The sequence below is a fragment of the Mirounga leonina genome, unplaced genomic scaffold (genome assembly GCF_011800145.1).
Source record: "Mirounga leonina isolate KUSES-001 unplaced genomic scaffold, KU_Mleo_1.0 Mir_115, whole genome shotgun sequence".
NCBI classification, from domain to species: domain Eukaryota; kingdom Metazoa; phylum Chordata; class Mammalia; order Carnivora; family Phocidae; genus Mirounga; species Mirounga leonina.
This window is the reverse complement of record NW_023270268.1, coordinates 97,357,378-97,376,001: the sequence shown is the minus strand read 5'-3', so window position 1 is coordinate 97,376,001 and position 18,624 is coordinate 97,357,378. Positions and strand designations below refer to the sequence as shown.

The following is an 18,624-nucleotide window of genomic DNA, read 5'->3' as shown; positions in this document are numbered from 1 at the left end:
ATTGTCATGGAATGTGCCGATATTAGAAGTGTGGACTTTGGAGCTTCAGAATTAATAATGACCATTTGTGGGTCCACTCTAGCACACTTTCACTCCACTACGGGCTCCACTGTTCCAGGTGGAAATTATTAATATAAGTAATCCTGATAGTAATTCTGATACCAGCACTGATGTTCCGAGCAGTACTGTGAGCCAGACTTTCTGTTTAGGACTCCTTTTATGTACGTTCTCTCACTCAAGTCTCCTAGGACCTTGCAAGGTAGAAACTGTTGTTCCCACATTATAGGTGAGTACCCAAAGTCTCAGAGAAGTCATGTAGCTGATACGTGACACAATGGGACTCAGGTACAGTATCCCTGTATTAATTTCCACTATATCACACCACAGTCCACCAAGCAATAGATAAAGAATGTGAAAATAAGAGTACTACAATGGAATTTAGAAACTTTAGTTCTAGCCCTAGTTCCACCACCAAACTAGCTGTGGGACTTTTTTCAGGCCATTTAATCCTGCTGTAAACAAGGATTGTTTACAAGGATCCTGCTGTAACAAGTTGCATTATAATCTTTCGAGCTCTAGTTCACTCAGACATATGATTTTAAGAAGACTCTTGTTTGCAACATTAAAACAAGATTTAAACTTTACTTGAAATTAAGCTTTAAAATTTTATTTAAAATCTATATAAAGTGGCTACAAAAATAAATTTCATACCAAAAAGAAGTTTTTTCTGTACAGGACTATTCATCTATTGAGATTGTAAGAATATTGGTCTGGCTGCTTCAGACTGGTTTTACCAGTGAAAACAGTGAATATAAATTGCTAAGCATCTCCAGGAAGCCGGCACAAAGTACCCTTACAAAACAGATTTTAAATATGAAAATTTGAATGGGTTTGTCAAAAAGAGAGAGCTTCGTAAAAAAAAAAAAAAAAAAAATACATGCACACGCGTGCGCACGCGCACGCACACACTGCGATCTGTTATTTCTACATAATTTGACTTTGAACCAACTATAAGTTATCTGTAAATTATTTGTCGTTCATAAATGACTGCCTAGGGAAAAGAAAATAAATCATCCAGAGAGCCAAATAAAAGCATTCATTAGACTACTTCATACAACTTCAACCACGCTTCCCTTAAATTTTATTATAAGACAACCGAGAAACCACAAAAGGATCTCCTTGATATTATCAGTCCATATTCACACTTCACAGAGAACATATGGTTTTATCCAACTTACTTGTTGGGCAAATAGAATCATCAAAAACTTCATCTTCAGATCCAGACTCATCTTCATCACTCTCTAAGCTAGATTCTTCTTCACTTGATTCATCACTATCTTCATCTTCATCTAAATAGAGAAGAAGACATTATTAATAAGCAGAGAAGTTCCTGTGTTAAGATAAATCTCAGATTTTAAAAATAAAGGGTTTTTTTCAATGAGTTAGTCACTAGGAAAATAACAGATAAGGCAGGCAATTAGTCAATATTTTTAGAAGAGTTTAAAATGGTTAAAGAAAATATTACCCAAAGAAATCTACAGATTCAATGCAATCTCTATCAAAACACCAATAGTATTTTTCACAGAACTAGAATGAATAATCCTAAAATTAATATGGACCCACAAGAGACCTTGAATAGCCAAAGCAATCTTAAAAGAACAAAACTGGAGGTATCACAGTCCCAGATTTCAAGATATACTACTAAACTATAATAATCAAAACAGTATGGTGCTGGCACAAAAATAGACACATAGATCAAGAGAACAAAATAGAGAGCTCAGAAATAACCCCACACTTATATGGTTGCTCTATGACAAAGGAGGCAAGAATACACAATGGGGAAAACACAGTCTGTTCAACAAGTGGTGCTGGGAAAACTGGACAACTAGATGCAAAAGAATGAAACTGGGCCACTTTCTTATTCATACATAAAAATGAACTCAAAATGTGAGTTCAACCTAAATGTGAGACCTAAAACCATAAAACTCCTAGAAGAAAATGTAGGCGGTAATTTCTTTGACATCAGCCATAGAAACATCTTTCTAGATATGTATCCTAAGGCAAGAGAAACAAAAGCAAAAATAAACTATTGGAACTACTCCAAAAAAAAAAAAAAAAAGCTTTTGCAGAGTGAAGGAAATCATCAGCAAACCAAAAAGTCAACCCAGTGAATGGGAGACTATATCTGCAAATGATATATCCAATTATTGGTTAACATCCAAAGTATATAAGGAACTTACACAACACCAAAAAATCCCACAAATAATCTGAACAGAGAACATGGACAGAGAACCTGAATAGACATTTCTCCAAAGATGACATACAGATGGTCAACAGACGCATGAAAAGATGCTCAACATCACTCATTATCAGGGAAATGCAAATCAAAACCACACTTGTCAGAATGGTTAGATTCAAAAAGACAAGAAACAACAGATGTTGGCAAGGATGTGGAGATAAAGGAACCCTCACACACTGTTGGTGGGAATGTAAATTGGTGCAGCCACTGTAGAAAACAGTATGGAGGTTCCTCAAAAGATTAAAAATAGAATTACCATATGACCCAGTAATTCCACTACTGGGTATTTACCCAAAGAAAATGAAAACAGTAATTCAAAAAGATGTATGCATCCTTATGTTATTGCAGCAGCATTTACAACGACCAAGATATGGATTAATACTCAGTCACAGAAAAGAAATGAGATCCTGCTACTTGCAACAATCTGGATGGACTTAGAGGGTACAATGCTAAGTGAAATAAGAGAAAGACAAATACTATATGATTTCACTTACACAGGGTATCTAAAAAACAAAACAAATGAACAAACAAACAAAAAAAGCAGAAACAGACCATAAATACAGGAAACAAACGGACTGTCACCAGAAAAGCAAAGGGGGGGCAGAGGGATGGGCAAAATGGGTGAAGGGGCATGGAAGGCACAGGCTTTCCAGTTATAGAATGAATAAGTCATGAGCTGAAAGGTCGAGCATAGGGAATATAATCAATAGTATCATATTAGTGTTACATGAGGACAGATGGTAGCTGCACTTGTGTTGAGCATAGTATAACATACAGAGTGGTGGAGTCACTATGTTTTTCAATTGAAACTAATGTAACATTGTGTGTCAACTATAATTCAATAAAAAAATTAGTTTAAAATAATAATAAAATTCTACAAAATAAAATAACCAAGTAAAAAGAAAAAACAAATAAATAAATGGTTGGGGACACAGAGACCAAAACTCAAATGCCTGAAGAAGGTTGTTCAATTAATTTCAATGCACTGAATCAAAGAAGGTTGAGACCAAACTGCCAAGCTGCTTCTGCTGTGACCTAACACACACTTGGTTTTATAGGTCCACAGTTCCTAAATCATAGTGCCTTGGGAGGGGGAAAAAAAAACTTCCATAACTTATCTGAAGTAATGCTATATATTATCTTTATTTAACCTACTTAGTGTGAATATTTGTGTCTTGCTGTAGAAATATTAAGGTGTTTGATTTAGATATCCTGCTCTAAGCCCTGCTGGAGGTGAGAGTTGACAAAGACTCTATCTGTTGACCAAACTTGAGTCAGGCTCCTCTGAGTTCTCTTTCTGACCCACAGTGGACCATGAGCTTAGTTCTTGACCCATTTAGTCCAGTTTTAGCAAGAATCCTGCTGAGTCAGTTTAGTAAAAATCTCACACCCTTGATATCTGATCAGATTCCTCCTTAATCCTTACCCTCACTATCTTTTCACTCTGGCCAATCTTCAGCAAAAATCCTGTTAGGTCAGTCTAGCAAAGAATTATTCTACCTCTTAGTAATTTTCCATCCACTGACTCCCACCCTGCTGCTTGGCTATAAATCTCTACTTGTCCTTGTTGTATTCAGAGTTGAGCTGATCTCCCTCCCCTATTATAAAATCCCATTGTAGTGGTGCCCCTGAATAAAGTCTGCCTTATTGTTCTTTAACAAGTGCCATGAATGGTTTTTTCTTTAACAGTGTCATATAAAATATCTTTTATAAAATACAAAAAATACTAAAACTCATCTGCCCCTAAGAGTTTCAGATAAGGGACTGTAGACCTCTCCCACGCAGCTCTACTCCATTTTCTTTTAAACATGTTGAAGCCATCTATGAACCATAGATCACTAATTGGCAATTTCTATTTTATGGACATCAAGTTAGAAATAAGAGATGGACCTCATACTCTTCAGAAGATTTCTTAAATTTAAGATCTCTCTTAAAATTACTTTAAGCAGTCTGTACCACCTTATGAAATAAATCACCAAAGTTTAAAATTAGACTTTAAAATTCCTACATAGATTTCTGCTTTGGGGAAGACAAAGTAGATCTATTTTTTTCTTATGTAGAACAAACATAAGATTCTGAAAAATGGAAAGAAAGCACACTAAATATGAAACTCAGAAGCTGAGGAACAACTGTGGTGAGTTTTTTGGGTCTTCTTTTTGCCTCTTAGATCTCAGACTTAGAAATGAGTAAGTCACCAACCTGGAAACACCAATAGATAGTATATAAAAATATAAAAATATATAAATATATTTATATATATATAAATATAAATATATAAAACGGCCCAACCAGAGCCTACTCTCTCTAGCCAAATGGCCAAGAAAGAGGTGGCCCAACAAGGCAAAACTTTTAGACAATATCCTAACCAAACACCACAGGAAAAAAACTGTGGTCTCACTCCCACCCCTATCAGCGAAGGCCAAGTAGGGAAACTAGACATCCACTCTTGCAAAGCCGCAATGAGGAACCCAACATTCTCATCACCCAGGATAGTGTCAGAGAAGGCAAAGCAGGGAACCAGGACATTTTTTCCTGCTGGCTGGTGACCAGTCTTGCCCCCAAACCCCACCAAGATATCTGTGGAGACCATGTGAGTAGCCCGGATTTCTTTCACCTGGCAATAACAAGACTCACTCCCTCCTCCCATAGAGGTCATGTCAGAAGAACCCTAATAGAAAAAAAGAAGAAGAAGAACCTGGAAAGTCAGGACTTTCACCATTGCGCAGAGGTACCAAGGCCATCCCCACTATGTTGTCAGTAGAGACTACATGGGGACCCAGAACTCCAGAACAAGGAGATCCTCCTTCCTTTGAGTCACAGTGAAGGTTGAGTATGGCAATAAGGAGTAGGCATCCAATCCTTTCTCTGGAAGAGCAGTGTTAGAAAAAGCCAAGAAAAACAGAAGATTTAAATAAGATACAGAGTCTTATAACATAATATGGAAGTTTCCAGGTTTCAACTGAAAGTCATTCACTGTAGCAAGAACCAGGAAGATCTCCAACTGAATGAGAAAAGACAATGAAGAAATGTCAACATTAGGATGGCAGAAATGTTAAAATTATCTGACAAAGTATTTAAAATAGCCATGATAAAAATGCTTCCATAACCAATTATAACACACTTTAAGCAAATGAAAAATACAAAGCCTGTTCAAAGAAATAAAAAGTATCAGAAAGAAAAAGATACAAAGAAGAACTAAATGGAAATGTTAGAACTGAAAAATACAATAACTAGAAGAGGAACTCAGTAGATGGGCTCAACAGCAGAATGGAGGGGAACAGAGGAAAGCATCTGTAAACATGAGGACAGAACAATAGAAGTCATCCAGTTTGAAAAACAGAAAGAAAACTGAAAAACAAACCTCAAACCTCAGAGCCTCAGGGACCTATAGGACTATAATGAAAGGTCAAACATTCATGGCATGAGTCCCAAAAGGAGTGAAGAAAAAGGAGGTTCGTAAAAGCACTTAAAGAAATAATGACTGAAAACTTCTCAAATTTGGCAAAAGACATAAGCTGACAGATTAAAGGAGTGAACCTTCATCAGTCTGAACCCAAAGAATCTACTCCAAGACACATCATAGTCAAGTGTCTGGAAACTAAAGACAAAAAGTCTTAAAGACAGTGAGAGACGTGAGACTTCACCTTTGGGAGATGAACAATTTGAGTATCAGAGGATTTCTTATCAGAAACCATGGAGGCTGGAAGAAAGTAGCACAATATTTTTTAAATGCTGAAAGAAAAAAAAGTCAACCTAGAATCCTATACCCAGTGAAAATATCTTTCTGAAATGGAGAGGAAATTAAGACATTTTCAGTTTGCCACTAGTATACCTACCCTAAAAGAATGGATAAGGGACATTCTTTAAACAGAAGGGAAATAGTTTTTTTAAGAAGGAATTTTGGAACATCATCAAGGAAAAATTAACATGGTAAGCAAAAATATAGGTAAATATAATAGGCTTCCTTCCTCCCTTTGAGTGTTTAAATTATGTTCAGTAGTTGATGCAAAAATTATAACATTGTCTGATGTGGTTCTAGATGTATGTAGATGAACTGTTCAAGATAATCATATTATAAATGGAGGAAATAAAGGGATGTAAAGGTAGATGAGGATTCTATACTTGACTTAAACTGGTAAAATGATAACACTGGTGGTCTGAGATAAATTATGTATATATAATGTAATTTATAAAGCAACCACTAAAAAAGTTACACAAAGACATACACTCAAAAGACTAGAGAAAATTAAAATGGAATTCTAAAAAATGTTCAAGTAACCCAGAGGAAGGTAGGAAAATGTAGAAGATGGAAAGCAGAGAGAATAAAAAATAAATAAATGGCATACTGAAGCCCTAATATATTAAATCTAATAGGTTTAAGTACACCAATTAAAAGACAAAGAGTAGATAAGAAACATTAACCATGTGCTGTCTACTAGAAATTCACTTCTAATATAATAACATAGTCAAATTGAAAGTAAAAGGAGTGAAAAGATATATCATGCAAACATTAATCAGAGCCAAACAGGAGTGACTATATTAACATCAGATAAAGTGGACTTCAGAGCAAAGAAAAATATTCTAGACAGAGAAAGACCTTATATGATAAAAGTGTCCATCTATCAAGAAGACATAGTAATCCTGAATGTGTATGCATAAAACAGGGCTGCAAATATGGAAGCAAAACTGATAGAAATGAAAAGAGAAATAGATAAATCCATAATTATATTTGGAGACTTCAACACCCCCTCTCAACATTTGATTGGAATTATACAGAAAATCAGCAAGACTACCTTAGAAGACCTGAATAGCATCATTAACCAACAGGATCCAATTGACAGTAATAGAAGGTTTAACCCAAAACAGCAGAATATACATTCTTTGCAAGTACCCACAGAACATATACCAAGACAGACCATATGCTAGACCATTAAACAAATTTCAACAACTATAAAAGAACTGAAATCATGCAGAATGTGGTCTCTGACCCCAATGGAATCAAACTAGGAATCCATAACAAAAACTTACCAAGAAAATCTCAAAACACTTGGACCCAAACAAAACACTTCTATATGGTCCATGGGGCCTAAAGGAAAGATCAATGTAAATTTTAAAACTGCAGTGACATGAATGAAAATGGAAAATGCAACTTACCAAAATTTGTAGAATCCAGCTAAAGCAGTGTTAAGAGGGAAATTACAGCACTAAATTAGAAGAGGAAAAGTCTCAAATCAATAATTCACACTCACCTCAAAACCTAAAAACAGAAATGCAGAATAAATCCAAAGCCAGCAGAAGAAGGTAATAATAAAGATAAGTGCAGAAATCAATAAAATTGAAAATAGAAAAATTATCTTTAAAAAATCACCTATCCGAAGTTATCCAAATTTATCCCGTTTGTTCACAAAAAGATCAAATTGACAAACCTCTAGCAAGTCTAAAAAAACGGGGGGGGATAACAAAAAGTTACCAATATCAAGAATGCAACAGGTGATGTTACTACAGACCTTGCAGATATTAAAAAGATAATAGAGAAATACAATGAATATCCCCACACACATAAATTTGGCAACTCAGATGAAATAGACCAATTTCACACACACAAAAATACAAATTACCACTGGTCACCCAATATGAAACAGATAATTTGAATAGTTACATAGCTATACTAAGAACCCTTGAGGGGCACCTGAGTGGCTCAGACAGTTAAGTGTCTGCCTTCGGCTCAGGTCATGATCCCAGGGTCCTGGGATCGGGCTCCCTGCTCAGCGGGGAGTCTGCTTCTCCCTCTCCCTATGCCTGCTGCTTCCCCTGCTTGTACACCCTCTCTCTCTGTCAAAAATAAATAAAATCTTGGGGCGCCTGGGTGGCTCAGTCATTAAGCGACTGCCTTCAGATCAGGTCATGATCCCAGAGTCCCACATCAGGCTCCCTGCTCAGCAGGAAGCCTGCTTCTCTCTCTCCCACTCCCCATGCTTGTGTTCCTGCTCTCACTGTCTCTGTCTCTGTCAAATAAAAAAATAAAATCTTTAAAAATAAATAAATAAATAAATAAATAAATAAATAAATAAAAATCTTTAAAAAAAAAAAAAACTTTTGAGTTTGTAATTTTAAAACTCCCCTGAAGAAATCTACAGGTCCAAATAGTTTCACTGGAGAACACTACCAAATTTAAAGAATTACTACCACATACATTATCTTCCAGATAATCAAAGAGAAGACTTCCTAATTCATATTGTGAAGCTAGTATTATCCTGATACTAAAACCAGACAAAGATAGTACAAAAAAGAGAAAAAAGCAAGCTAAAGACCAATGATCCTCATGAATATATGGACACAATATTTTTTTTTCTTTTCTTCTTCTTCTTCTTTTTTTTAAAATAAGTTCTACACCCAAAATGGGGCTTGAACTCACAACCCCAAGAGCAAGAGTTGCATGCTCTATTGACTGAACCAGCCAGGCGCCTCTAGGCACAAAATTTCTTAATAAAATATTTGAAAATAGAATTCAACAATATATAAAAAGAATTATAAACCATGAGGGGGGTGGTATTTCAAGGGTGTAAGTCTGATTCAATAATCAGTAATCAGCCAATGTAACACACCATATTAATAAGCTAAAGAAAAAAAATCACATAATCATCAATCAAGGCAGAAAACCATCTGACAAAATTCAACACCCATTCATGATAAAAACTTTAAAAACTAGGAACAGAGGGGAACTTCCTCAACTTGATAGAGTATCCACAAAATACCTACAGGTAGCATACTTAATGGTGAACCATTAAATGCTTTCTGCCTACAACTGTGAATAAGGCAACGATGTCAGCTCTCAGCACTCTATTTCCATGTAGTACTGGATGTTCTAAACACTGCAAAAAGGCAAAAAGAAGAAATTGGCATAAAGAGCAGAAAGAAAGAAATAAAACTGAACCTATTTGCAGATAAATTATTGTCTACATAGAAATTCCCAAGGAATCTATCAAAAACTTCTAAAACTAATAAGTGAGGTCACAAGATAGGAGATCAACATCTAAAAAGCAACTGTATTTCTATATACTAGTGTGGATGTGCGAAACCAAGATTAAAAACAAAATAGCACTGGGCCCCTGGGTGGCTCAGTTGGTTAAGCGACTGCCTTCGGCTCAGGTCATGATCCTGGAGTCCCGGGATCGAGTCCCGCATCGGGCTCCCTGCTCGGTGGGGAGCCTGCTTCTGCCTCTGACCCTCTCCCCTCTCATGTGCTCTCTGTCTCTCTCATTCTCTCTGTCTCAAATAAATAAATAAAATCTTTAAAAAAAAAACAAACAAAAAAATAGCACTATAAAATTGTACTAATGTATACTATTAGTCTGCCACTTATTTCATTTTCTAGGATTTTGTGTGAGAATTTTTTAAAAGATTTTATTATTTATTTGAGAGAGAGAGAGGGAGAGGGAGAAGCAGACTCCCCACTGAGCAAGGAGCCCAACATGGGACTCGATCCTAGGACCCTGAGATCATGACCTGAGCCAAAGGCAGACACTTAACTGACTGAGCCACCCAGGCGCCCTTTGTGTGAGATTTTAATAAAATATTTCTACCACCACCCAAAAAAAAAATATATAGCATTAAAAATCACTTGAGGGGCACCTGGATGGATCGATTAAGCATCTGATTCTTGATTTCAGCTCAGGTCTGATCTCAGGGTGGTGAGATCAAGCCCCCACATCAGGCTTAGTGCTCAGTGGTGAGTCTGCTTGAGAATCTCTCTCTCCCTCTCCCTCTGCCCCTCTCCCCTGACTTGCTTTCTCTTTCTCTGGAAAAAAAAAATAATAATAATAATAAAGTCACTTAAAAAAGGGAAATACTTCAGTATAAATCTAACAAAACATGAACCTGAATTGTATGTTGAAAATGATACAATGCTGATGAAAGAAATCAAATCTCTAAATGCATACTGTGTTCACTCATTGGAAGACCCAACAAAGATGCAGATTCTCTCCAAACTGATATAAAAGTTTAACACAATTTCTATCAAAATTTCAACAAGATTTTTTTGTATATACAAAAAATTATTTTGAAATATAGAAAGATAAAGGAAATAGAATAGCTGAAACAATTCTGAGAAAGAAGAATAAAATAGGAGGAATTAGTTGACCTGACTTCAGAACTCAATGGCCTCCATAATCAAGACTACAGTATTGGTGGGGAGCTAGACAAACTGATCAGCAGAACAGAACATCCAGAAGCAGATCCACACAAATATGCCCAAGTGGTTTTTGACAAACATCAAAAGCAATTCAATGGGAGAAAGACAGCTTTTGCAACAAATGGTGCTAGGGCAATTAGACATTCACAGGAGGGATAAACAGATCTTGACCTAAGTCTCGCACCTTATAGAAAAATTAAGCCCAAATCGATTTCAGACTTTAATGTAAAACTCTAAAACTTTCAGAAATAAATAGGAGAGAATCTTTGGGACCTAGGGCTAGGCAAAGAGTTCTTAGACTTTGAAACCTAAGCAAGATCCAAAAAAAAGAAAACCAAAAAAAGAAAAACACCTTATAAATTGGACCTCAACAAAAATAAAACCTTCAGCTCTGTGAAAGACCATGTTGAGGGAATGAAGAAACAAGCTACACAACAGAAGAAAATATTTGCAAAGCACCTGTCTGACAAGGACTAGCGCCTAGACTATACAGAGGACGCTTAAACCTCAGAAGCAAAAAATCCTATTCAAACTTGGGCGAAGGACATGACGAGATATTTTACCAAAGATGACATTGAGTTGGCATATAAACAGAAGAGAAGCTGTGCTTGTTACATAAACCACCCTAAGCTGTTTCAAACCAGATACACACACACAAATTAACTCCATAGGGTTAGAGATCTACAGGTTTATATCCTCTCCCCTTCAAGCCCACAGAACTTCTAACTGTCTATGTTGTAGGAACAAAAGTTGTCAAATATATCCTTAGTTATTTCTCTATTTCATGTTAATGAGAAAAAAATAGAATCATATGTTAAAAAAAAAATTCAAACCGGCATCTCCTTCAACATCCTTTTTCTTCGCCCGCTTAATCCTCTTCTTTAGGACCTTCATGAGGAAATTAGCAAATTTATTGTTTTCTCCAACGGCTGCTTGGAAACCAGCATAGAGTGCTTTTTCTTGGTCCTGGAGCTTGGCAATTTCATTCTTTTTCTCTTCCATCTCTTTAAGAGTTTCATTTATTTTCCACTAAATGAACAAAAACAGGAATAAGTGAAAGTATTTCCGATAAACCAGGTTCAGAGAATAATATATATTACAATGTAAGGTTACAGTTCACAAACTTTTTTTAATCTTCTTCATAGAAGTTTACATTTCTGATGGTTGGAGAGCCATCCATTTATTTGGTTAAAATTTTATAATTCTTTTGTAAAAATCAGTTAAGCCCAGAATTGGATAAGATCAGCTTTTTATGTTTAGCTTCCTCAAAAAGTCTAAATTAAGTGAAATATTTACTGTCAGCTAATACTTTTGCATGTGTGATCTCAAAAACAAAAGATGTTTTTCATATGAATACATGACAACTAAAACAAAAAGACACTGCATCCCTTAGTGCAGCAGATATACCTTAAAAATGGTGTTACTATTCAGTAATATTTATTTGATGGAATCCTTCTTCCTTTGAGATGAAAGTTGGATGGTATCATTTATCTCTTTAAATTTAACATATATATAACAAACAAAGAAACTTACTTTCCTAAGATACTCAATTACATATTACCCTGAAACTAGCTATCGTATTTAAAAAACTAGTCAACTTCTAAAAGGAATGAGATCTTGCCATTTGCAACAACGTGGATGGAACTGGAGGGTACTATGTTGAGTGAAATAAGTCAAACAGAGAAAGACATGTATCATATGATCTCACTGATATGAGGAATTCTTTTTTTTTTTTTAAGATTTTATTTATTTATTTGAGAGAGAATGAGAGACAGAGAGCACGAGAGGGAAGAGGGCAGAGGGAGAAGCAGACCCCCTGCTGAGCAGGGAGCCCGATGCGGGACTCGATCCCGGGACTCCAGGATCATGACCTGAGCCGAAGGCAGTCGCTTAACCAACTGAGCCACCCAGGCGCCCGATATGAGGAATTCTTAATCTCAGGAAACAAACTGAGGGCTGCTGGAGTGGGGGTTGGTGGGAGGGATGGGGTGGCTGGGTGATAGACATTGGGGAGGGCATGTGCTATGGTGAGCGCTGTGAATTGTGCAAGACTGTTGAATCTCAGATCGGTACCTCTGAAACAAATAATGCAATATATGTTAAGGAAAAAAAAAAGAAGAAGGTAGCGGGAGGGGAAGAATGAAGCGGGGGAAATCGGAGGGGTAGACAAACCATGAGAGACGATGGACTCTGAAAAACAAACTGAGGGTTCTAGAGGGGAGGGGGGTGGGAGGATGGGTTAGCCTGGTGGTGGGTATTGAGGAGGGCACATTCTGCATGGAGCACTGGGTGTTATGCACAAACAATGAATCATGGAACACTTCATCTAAAACTAATGATGTAGGGCGCCTGGGTGGCTCAGTTGGTTAGGCGACTGCCTTCGGCTCAGGTCATGATCCTGGAGTCCCGGGATCGAGTCCCGCATCGGGCTCCCTGCTCAGCGGGGAGTCTGCTTCTCCCTCTGACCCTCACCCCTCTCATGCTCTCTCTCTCATTCTCTCTCTCAAATAAATAAATAAAATCTTAAATAAATAAATAAATAAATAAAACTAATGATGTAATAATGTATGGGGATTAACATAAGAATAAAAAACAACAAAAAAAACTAGTCAACTTCTTTTCCAAGTATGTTCATAAGGATAACATATAATCAAAACTCAACTTTATATGATAGCTAGTGACAATAAAAATACTTTGAAATTCGTAAACTAAATAGAAGGCTCACTTTTGAAAACTTATCCTCCTACCATACAAAACATCCGATCAAATTCACTGTAAAGTCTGATTCATTTCTCTCTCTTAAGAATACCAAAAGCAGGGGCGCCTGGGTGGCTCAGTTGGTTGGGCGACTGCCTTCGGCTCAGGTCATGATCCTGGAGTCCCTGGATCGAGTCCCGCGTCAGGCTCCCTGCTCGGCAGGGAGCCTGCTTCTCCTTCTGACCCTCCCCCCTCTCATGTGCTCTCTGTCTCTCTCATTCTCTCTGTCTCAAATAAATAAATAAATAAATCTTTAAAAAAAAAAAAAAGAATACCAAAAGCAGAACAAGCAGGAATAAGAGGGGGTTGGGGGTGGGAGATGAGGAGGGACAAAAGAGAGGAGGACTAGAACAGGGGAAATTAAGTTGAGAAGATGAAGAAGGAAACAAAGAATCAAGTCCCCTCCATAACTAAAAGATACAGCCAGCCAGCATTCTCCTGCCGGCTCATACCTGCATATCCTGTTCTTCTTTGTCTAATGAATTAACACGCTCTTGAAGTATGTTCTCCTGTTTTTCAAAATTCTTGAGGAGAAGCATTTCTTGAAATAATGTGACATGGTGAAGGTCAGATAATTTCATCTGAGTATCTAGTTTCAGTTTCTGATGCCTCAGGAGACGGAGTTCTGCATCAAAAGTGACAATCAGTTCTTTGATCTGAGGTGGAAAAAGATTTGAGGGTGTGTTAGGAGTTAAGAACAGGTAAATATACTTTTAAAACTATTGAACAATACTAATTTGTTTAGGTAGAAGCATTTTCTCGTTATACCGTTGTTATGGAGTAAGGATTATATGGGCTCATGTGCATGGGTATGTGTAGTCCTATAAATCAATTTATCAATATTATAAAATTTATATAAATTTATTAAGCGGTAGGGATTCTGTAACTATAATCCTTCCAGCTATTTCTTTACCATGATTAAGCCATCAAGAATGCCCTTCTTGGTATACTATGTGGTTGAAATCAGAGACTAGGAGGTCCTTGTGTTTCTATCTGCCTCCACTTTATCCCACAGCATCTCTACATTGTCTTTCATACAGGAAGCACTACATACTCCCTTCAACTTCTTATTTTGAAAATTTTCAAACATTTCCAAAGGTGATTTAAGTTGTGACAGAGCTGGGATAAGAATGACATATCCCAAGTCCTGGTCTAGACCTTCTCCCACTGCCATCCCAAGGACTTTAAAGGCTCCATTCTGCTCTGATTTGGCACAGCTTCTCCCTCACCCCATCCCAAAGGCAATGAAGAGATCCAGAGAGAGCCCCAGGGGCTGGTTCTCCTGAGAAAACCAGGACAACAGGTAGAAGACAAACCATTCCATGTTTTTTCTAGGCTGTGCATGATGGAGAGTCTCAACAGTCAAGAACCTGTAATGAGGGAGGGCCCAGCCCGTGGCTGAGGAGAAGGAAGAGATCTCTGGGTTTGGGACAGTGAAGAAGAAAAAAAAAAAATTAAACTTTTACTTATGTATGGTCGTAGACTAAGTGGGCTCTTCTTTAATGTTTGTTCAACAAGTCTGAACTATTTTTAAATTTCTTTTGAGGCAGGACTATATTTTTTCAGTGTAACACCATTCTGGAACATAGGTGTTTAAGTTTGTAAGGCTCATGCTTGTTTTGCTTTCACTCACCCGATAGCCTATAAGCTTTATGAGGATAGAGAATATGTCTGGCTTGAGTATTATTGCATCCCTATCTAACTAGCACAGTTCCTGCACAAAGAATGTCCAATAAATGTGTTGATACCATAAATAAATTAGTTACTATTAAACCAAACTTTTTTACTGGGTATCTACTATATGTCTGGCATTTTCTAGACACTGCAGGGGAATCAAAAGATGATTATATGTGGCCCTTCTCTCAAGAACTGTGTAATCTAATTTGCAAGACAAAACTAACACATATGAGCGCTGAGTGATGTATAGAATTGGATTGTTATACTGTACACCAAAAATGAATATAACACTGTATGTTAGTTATACTTCAATTAAAAAAACTAACACACATAAAACAGCAAGAAGGATAAGTGGAAAACATTAGGTGCTGCTTATAGGTGCAATCGGAGTTTAGACAAAAAAGTATGTAATGTGGACAGAACATTCTGGAGAAGGTTTGGAATTGGACTAAGTTTTGCATGATGACTCACATTTGAAAGGAAATCATTGCAGGTGGGAGGAAATAGCAAAGGAATAAGCAAATGCAAAATTCAGAATGGGGGTGGGGAATGGGAGTGGGGAGAAGCAGGAAGAGTGAGAAAGCGAGGCTGGACAAAGCAGAGATAATGAGTGAAGAATACGTTTGGGGAGCTATAGGGGGTGCCTTCACAGGGTGGAGCCAGACAGACACTGAGGAAGGGAACTCTACACGGTTGGCAGCCGGGAGCCTCCTAGCCAGCAAAGGTCCTTTTCCTTCTGGATTCAGAGGACCTCCTGTACCACTGGCCCCAACATGGTCTGGCTTCCTAGAAATAAAAACAGGTGCCGTTCCAGCTCCAGAACAATTCTGAAGCCAGTCATCACCATGAACACTCCCACCAATGAGGCAAATCACACGTTAGAGAAAGAGGAGGATGTAAAAAGCAGAGGTGCCCCATTTTCTCTGGAAGGTTTTTAAATTATGTTCCATCCAGCATCTGAAAGCTGCTCCATCATTTCCCCGTTACCAAGACTTCAGTTAGATGCCAATTGACATGGATTTGTCCTTAATTCTTAGCTTTTCCCAAAGCAAAACGTTTAAAAGCTCTAAAGTTCTTGGGCAGAGCACAATAATTATCAGAAGGCCATGGATGGGGAGGAAGCTAAGCCTTCAGGGAGTTGTGGGCTGGTCAGGGCTTGGGAAAGATTACTGTAGAGAAAATTTAAATCAATAAATAAGAAAGGAAATTTAGTTCTTCCCCGCTCTCCTCTCTTTCAGCTTGAAAAAGGCAGTGTCACCCCTTACCCTATTGGTTAAATATTGTTGCATGTACAAGTGTTTAATCTCGTCCCTTTTCATAATCTCCAGCTCTATATCAATTGGATCTGCTTTTTCAAATTCTAGTAATTTTACAGTATCTACACAGAATGCTGATGCCTTTGATGATCTAGACAATGAATCTCTTGTCGTCAAATCACTGTTCTTTCTAGAAGAGGGTCTGAGGAATCCTCCACTTGAGCCTGTAGACCCTCCCTGTTCCAGCTGGGAGGATGTTTCACCCTGAATCTTCATCTGCTGTCGCTTAAAATTTAGGAGAGTTTCCTCATCATACTGAAATCTCTTTTCTGGAACTTCTTCTGGGTGTATCTGGGGGACTTGGGGAATAGGAATGTGCTTGGATATGTGAAGAATTGACTGGATGCTCTTCAGTTCTTGAACCAGGCACTGTATTTCCTCGATGACGGCCACTTTAAGGTCTCGAAGAGAAAAGATACATTTGTTCATGTTCTTTTTCTTTGAATGGGCCTGATAAAAAGAAGGAAACAAAATGACAATCCATTCACAAAGGACAGTTTGAAATATGATTTTTGTCCCATGACTGGTATGCCTAGCAAAAATCCAAGAAAAAAAAATTTATCTGATCATTTCTATTCACTACTAAGTTACTCTTTTCTTTAGCTTTTAGGCTGTTTCCCATTTAGCTTCTCCAAAAGAGGAAGACAGTGTGGATGTGACCTCTGGTATCCCTCAGGTGGCTTGTAGGGCTCAGTTCTGCTGTCTTCTTCTGACCAACCAGGGGAAGTCCTTCCTGAAGTCTTGTACTCAGCCAGGGCTGGGTGAGGGGAAGGTCATTCTTTAGTAAGGAACATACAAATGTAACTGCCTATCCCTGATGGAAACTCAAATTCCACTGGCTTAGACACATTTAGGGTTGCCCACTTAGGGCCAAACTAAAGTTTAGCCTATTCTTATTCTGCATTTTGGCCACATTATTCCTGTTACTTCTTGTGCAGGCAATGTCATGATCCTGAATTTCTGTATCATGCACACCAAGAGATTCCAGGACACTTTCTCTTGGTTCCTTCTCCATTTATCTAAGCCAAACTATGCCCCCCCCTGCCTCAAGCCACAGGAGCCAGAGTGGCCCATTGCTCCCTCATTACCAGCTGTTTCCAAAATGCTCTTACCAGAGCCTATAGGCACATACAGCCCTAATCCTGTGTACAATTAGACAACAAGGTGGTCCAAAGGCTATTAAGAGTTACTTTGCATAAATATACAGGTTTAAAAAAAAAGGATCAAAGGCACTTCTCCAAATTGACAGTAATACTATAGTAGTAGGGAATTTTAACATCCCACTTACATCAATGGATACATCACCCAAACAGAAAATCAACATGGAAGCAGTGGCTTTGAATGACACATTAGACCAGATGGACCTAACAGATATATATAAAATATTCCATCCAAAAAGGGAATACACATTCTTTTCAAGTGCACATAGAATATTCTCCAGGATGGATCACATGTTAGGCCACAAAACAAGTTTCAATAATTCAAAAAGATGGAAATCATATCATGCATCTTTTTTGACCACAATGGTATGAAAGTAAAAGTCAATTACAAGGAAAGAACACAAATACATGGAGGTTAAATAACATGCTACTCAATAATGAATGGGTCAACTGAAAAATCAAAGAGGTAGTAAAAAAAAAAAAAAGAAAATGAAAAAAACAGTCCAAAATCTTTGGAATGCAGCAAAAGCAGTTCTAAGAAGGAAGATTGTAGTGATACAGGCCTACTCAAGAAACAAGAAAAAGCTCAAATAAACAACCTAATTTTACACCTAAAGGAGCTAGAAAAAGAACCAAAAAAAAAGCCCAAATTTAGTAGAAGGAATGAAATAATAAAGATTAGAGCAGAAATAAATGAAATAGAAACAAATAAATAAAAAATAAACAAATAAAAGATCAATGAAACAAGGAGCTGTTTTTTTAAAAGATAAAATTGATAAACCTTTAGCTAGACTCATCAAGAAAAAAGGAGATGACTCAAATAAAATCAGAAGTGAAGGAGGAGAAATGACAACTGGCTCCACAGAAATACAAAAAGATTATAAGAGAATATTATGGAAAATTATATGCCAACAAATTGGACAACCTAGAAGAAATTAATAAATTCCTAGAAGCATATAACCTTCTAAAGCTGAATAACGAATAGAAAATCTGAACAGACCTAATTATTAGCAATGAAATTAAATCAGTAATTAAAAAATTTCCAAAAAATGAAAGTCCAAGACCAGATGGACTCACTGGGGAATTTTACCAAATATTTAAAGAAGAATTAAAACCTATTCTTTTCAAATTCTTCCAAAAAATGTAAGAGGAAGAAAAGCTGCCAGGTACATTCTACAAGGCCATCATTACCCTAATACCAAAACCAGACAAAGCCACTACAAA

General features: G+C 37.2%; 1 protein-coding gene across 1 annotated transcript in view; it reads right to left on the bottom strand.

Moving 5' to 3' along the window:
- The window catches only part of CFAP44 (cilia and flagella associated protein 44), a 139,023-nt gene that overhangs the window by 12,845 nt on the left and 107,554 nt on the right, over positions 1-18,624 (bottom strand). Inside the window, exons 26-29 of the mRNA XM_035000156.1 lie at positions 16,190-16,690; positions 13,700-13,903; positions 11,324-11,519; positions 1,239-1,349 (exon numbers count right to left, since the gene is read on the bottom strand). Of these exons, the coding sequence (XP_034856047.1) occupies positions 1,239-1,349; positions 11,324-11,519; positions 13,700-13,903; positions 16,190-16,690 (1,012 nt within the window). The remainder of the gene's footprint in view (positions 1-1,238; positions 1,350-11,323; positions 11,520-13,699; positions 13,904-16,189; positions 16,691-18,624) is intronic.